At 65.1% G+C, this 4761-nt stretch overlaps 2 protein-coding genes across 2 annotated transcripts in view; both read right to left on the bottom strand.

The window, feature by feature from the left end:
• Positions 1-1122, bottom strand: part of ITGA10 (integrin subunit alpha 10) — a 9773-nt gene extending 8651 nt beyond the window's left edge. Inside the window, 5 exon segments of the mRNA XM_026046649.1 lie at positions 74-201; positions 281-395; positions 471-559; positions 651-757; positions 941-1122. Coding sequence (XP_025902434.1) covers positions 74-201; positions 281-395; positions 471-559; positions 651-757; positions 941-1122 — 621 coding nt within the window.
• Positions 1123-3818: 2696 nt separating this feature from the next.
• PEX11B (peroxisomal biogenesis factor 11 beta) overlaps positions 3819-4761 on the bottom strand; it is a gene marked incomplete at its 5' end in the record, with an annotated part of 2668 nt that continues 1725 nt past the window's right edge. Inside the window, one exon of the mRNA XM_026046648.1 lies at positions 3819-4761. This exon is cut by the window's right edge and continues 87 nt beyond it. Coding sequence (XP_025902433.1) covers positions 4548-4761 — 214 coding nt within the window.

Here is a 4761-nt window from a genome sequence, read left to right as displayed (position 1 = left end):
GCGGGAGATCCGCGGCCCTGCCTGCGGTGACACCGGGGACACCGGGGCCCGGGGCGGGACGGCGCCGGCTCACCTGGATCTGGCCGGGCCCGATGAAGAACTTGCTGAGGATGTTGCTGAGGAAGTTCTGCACCTCGTACCACGGGTAGATGCTGTTGGAGCCGTCCAGCACGATGACGATGTCCATGTAGGTGGAGCAGCCTGCGGAAGGCGCCGGTTGGGGACACGGGCGGTCCGCGCCGTCCCCGCCGCGTCCCCGGGCGCCGCCGCGGCCGCTCACGCTGCGCCGTGGGCGCCAGGGTCTCCACGGGCCGCAGCTCGCTGTCCATGCGGGTGCAGATGCCGCTGCTGAAGACGGAGGTGCCGCATTCCTGGGACCAGAGCGGGGCGCAGGCCTGGGGACGGGGGCGAGCGTTTTGGCACGGGGGCAAGCATTTTGGGCAGGGGGGGCTCTTGGCGTGGGCACTCACCACGAAGCCGCCGCCGGGGCCGTGCAGCAGCGTCATGCCCAGGTGCATGTTCCTGGCGGGCAGGGCGCCGTGCCGCAGCGCCGCGTCGCCTCCAGCCGCGCGCGCGACGGGGACACGGCCGTGTCAGCACCGCCCGGGTCCCCAGGGAGCCCCGGCCCCCCCGCCCGCCGGGCGCCTCACCGAGGTCCACCTGGGTGCAGGTGCTGTTGGGGGGTCCCACGGGGCACTTGTAGACGGCACCCCGGCGGTCGCCATCCGGCCCGTCCCAAGGGGCTCCCACCAGCAGCCTGCAGGGACACGGTGTCACTCGCGGCGAGGGACGTCCCCATCGACATCCAAACCCTGGTAGCGCCGACGGGGGCTCCCAGCCCGGTTTGGGCTTTCGCTGCCCCCCGCTAGGAGCAACCTGGGGTTTTGGGGCAGAACGGCCCCCACGATGGTGCCACCCCCACTGCGGTGCCCCCGCTCACCATTTGCGCCCGCCGGCCGCCCGCTGCAGCACCTTGTAGCCGAACTGCGCCTCGGGGGGCCCGCGCAGGAGCCGGGGGCTGCTCACGTCCACGTTGAAGGCGACGCAGAGCCCTGGGGGCCGGGGAGCCCTCAGCGCCCGCGCGATGGGCCCCGGCGTCCTGCCCCCCACCCCGCCACCCATAGGGCGCAAATCACCGCCCCGCACTCCGGCTGTGCCCCTTCGTGCCCTGCCCGCACCCCCTCTCCAGGTACTGAGGCTTTGGCTTATGTAATTACTGGATTAATTAATGATGCAGGGCCCGGGGGGCTGGGGGAGGTTGCTGGGGTCACATCCTCKGCGCTGTGGCCGCCGTCCCCGCGGGACCGCAGGGCAGCCGGCCCCGCAATTAGGCCGGGTGGCGCAGGGCACGGCCGGGGCTCCGGGCGTATTTTGGGAAGCGCCAATTAGATGGGAGGGGAAGGCTGAAACGGGAGGAAAACGGCGCGTTTTGGATTCCGGGCACGACCTCGGGGGGTGGCTGAGACCTTCCCGTCCCCCGGAGCGGCCAAGCCGCTTCCCCTCCTGGGCTCAAAGTGGCAGGAAAGGGGAGCAAGCCTTTCAAAAAGGAAAGGGCAATATATAAATATATATATATATACTTTTWTATATATATATACATATATATWYTTTTTATATATYTATATTTGTCTGTGGTGTCTCCGGAGAGCAGCGCCCATGCCCAGCGAGGCAGCAGAAACACTTCCAGATGTGCCCCGGCTGGGATGGAGCCTCCAAGCGGGGCGGCAGGGGATACATCTATTTTCCCTCCCCAGTTGGGGGATTTTCCATGAAAATTTCTCCTCCCAAATCTTTAGTTGCTGTTTAACAGGGTTTGAGCATCTGGCACTGTGGGCTCTGCCACCTCTGTCTCCCAGCCAGGGCTCTGCCCTCCRCCACGGGCAGCAGCCCAAAGTTATCCGAGAGGGAGAGAAGGCAAAAACGGGGRAAAAAAAGCWTTTTTTTCCCCAAAAAACATATTCTTGGTTCTGTCCAGGTGCCCACAGGGTGTTCACGCACTGTGGAGCCACCGGTTAATCACAACCGGCTTCCCGGCACTCTGTTAATGCAGCACGGAGCCGGTTACCCTTCGGGTCGCCCTTTGGAGCCCGGCTCACTCGCCAACCCCCCCCGGCAAAATCACAAAGAAACCAAAAACCATCCCCAACCCCCCAACATCTGCAGCACCTGATTCAGCCCCACGCCTTTTTTTTCCCCATTTTTCCCCTATAATTTATTTCTCATTTTTTCCCCATATTTCAGTTTTGCCGCTTCCCCCCCACTTTTTTCCCCCCTTTATTTTATTCCCCCCTTTCCCCGTGCCCCGGCGCGTACCTGGGAGCAGGAGGAGCGCGGGCAGCGGCGCGCCGCCCGCCATGGCCCCGCCGCGGTGCCGCCGGTGCCGCCGGTGCCGCCCGCCCGCCTCAAAGGTGACTCTGTCTGCGGGACGCCCCGCTCCGCAGCACTTTTTTTAACTTATTTTTTCAATTTTTTTTTTTTTCCTCCTCCTTCATCTCCCGGGCGTTGCGATTGGCTGCTAAAAATAACCGACTGGGCTGGGCTCTTTTTTGGGGAAAAAAAAAGGCAAAGTGGTAAAAACGCTGGAAAAGGAGAAGGGAGGAAGAGGAAGGCGGTGGCGCAACCCCGAAACACCCTTTTGGGGCTGCCAGTCCCCCGGTGACACCTCCAAAACTTTTTTCCCTGATTTTTCCAGAGAAAAAGCCACTGTCCTGGCTCAGAGGCAGCGCCCGGACGCCAGGGCCCCCTTGGGCTGCCCCATCGCTTTGGGGACCGCAGGGAATTGGGGYGGCTGGCCCGGTGCTGGTGGCCGTTGTCACCGTCCTGACGCTGGCCGGGTGGCGATGTCCCCCGTGCCGGGGATGCGGCACGCGCAGCGGGTGACACCGGGAGCTGCGGGGACCTCGCGGAGCTCCCGTCCCGCCCRGGGTGCTCGGGAATCGTGGTGCCCAAACGGGCAGGAAGCCGCAGCGCCCGGCGCGGAGGCTCCAGGGACACGATCCCGTTTCCGGGGAGCAGATCCTGGGGCACTTTGGGGACAACGTGGGGCAGCAGATCCTGGGACCCCATCCCGGGGGATTTGGGGTACCGGCCTCAAGGTGTTCCGGAGCTCAGGGACCACATCCTAGGATCCTGCAGGATCTTAGGGATGCGGCCATGGGCTTGGGGACCCACAAACAAAACTGTCCCCCAGTCTCCGTGCCCGCTCAGTCCGGATGGATCCGGGGGCTTGGGGCATCCTGGCCCCAGGACACTTGTGAAACGTGGGATTTCGCTTCTCCCTSTTCCTTTCGTTGTTGTTTTCTCCCCAGAAGAACTTGAGTTTTTGCGCAGATGGGAAGCCTGGAAGGGTTTGGCTTGGAAGCATCCCGCTGCCGAGGGACACAAGCCTGGCGTTTCAGCGGCAGCAGGAGAAGGAACAGGAAACCCGAGGAGCAAAACAGCTCGGGAGCTGCCTGCAGCGGCCCGAGCCCTGCTGAGGGACGGCAAMGGGGCGACGCTGCCCGGCTGGGGACGAGCTGGGGGTGTCACCGCAGGGGTCCCACGCGGGTGCCAGGGCGCGGGGGAGGCCGGGAGCACCCCATGGTGCCAGCGATCTCCTGGGGGCATCTCCGGGTTGGGCCGTTCTGGATGGAAACCCGACACGCAAGCGGTGCTGGCAGCTCCGCCTGGGAGAGGAGCCGCATTCCCGCTCCCTGGAGCGGGGTGAACACGGACACCCCTTGCCGGTGGCTCCGGGGATGGGAGCTAAGACACGTGCGGGAGCTCACGGCGGCGCGGGAAGACGGGGACGCCTCTCAGCAACTCGGCTTTAATCATCAGCTCCGCAAACCGCGACCGGCACAGAGCCGACTTCCAGGATTCCCAGGCGACCCACGAGGAGCCGGGGAGGCCGCATGGCTCCCGCCGCGCCCCCCATCCCCGCCAAGGTCAAAATATTGCTCTAAAACATCAGAGTTTTCTGCAATATTTCACAAAATATTGCTCTAAAACATCAAACCCGCCGCGGAGACAGCGGCAAAAGGCTGCTGGCAGTGGGACCGGGAAGAGACCGGTTGGGAACGCCGATCCGCAGCGGAGCAGAACCTGGGAGCCTCGGAAGCCCCCTGGACACGAGGGCCCGCGGGCAGCGGGATCAGCCGGAGCTGCCGCCTGTTCCGAGCTGGGGCTCGGCCAGGGGCCGCTCCAGCRGCGCTGTCCCGCGTGCCGGGCTGGGGAAGCCATCAGCTCCCGCCGGCGCCAGCTCCGAGCGGCAGGAAAACTCATCACAGGGAATCACAGCTCAGCCCTGCCCCGCTTACCCCGCGGCGGCCAAGAARCCCCGAAATGGGACGTTTGCAGCCGGCCACAAGAGCTGCTCGGTGTCCCGGGGGCTTCTTCTGGCCCCRGGGAGGGCAGCAGCAAAAGCTCCCTCCGGTCTTAAGGATCCTCTGGACAYAGAGGGAGAGAGTTTCACCCCCACGGGGGCTCTACAGGCAACAAGGAGCCCAATCCAGGTCCGCCGAGTAACGCCATCCGTGGCTGGGCCCGGAGGCAGGCGCCACGGCCACCTAGGGCTTCAGTTTGAGCCAGGGGTGGAGGATGGTGAGGATGGAGAGCACGGAGGAGGTGAGGCCGCAGAGCCCCACGAAGCCCGCGCCGCTCCGGTACAGCCCCAGCTTGTCGAGCGGGATGAAGAGGTCGCAGGAGTTCTTGAGCACGTCGAGCAGCAGCGGGGGGTTGCCGCGCAGCACGCGGAGCAGGAGCCGCAGCTGCAGCTGCAGC

The sequence above is a fragment of the Nothoprocta perdicaria genome, unplaced genomic scaffold (assembly GCF_003342845.1).
Source record: "Nothoprocta perdicaria isolate Ctin4 unplaced genomic scaffold, notPer1 scaffold_451, whole genome shotgun sequence".
Lineage (NCBI taxonomy): Eukaryota > Metazoa > Chordata > Aves > Tinamiformes > Tinamidae > Nothoprocta > Nothoprocta perdicaria.
The sequence above is the reverse complement of the archived record's forward strand: the minus strand, read 5'-3'. Positions and strand labels throughout refer to the sequence as shown.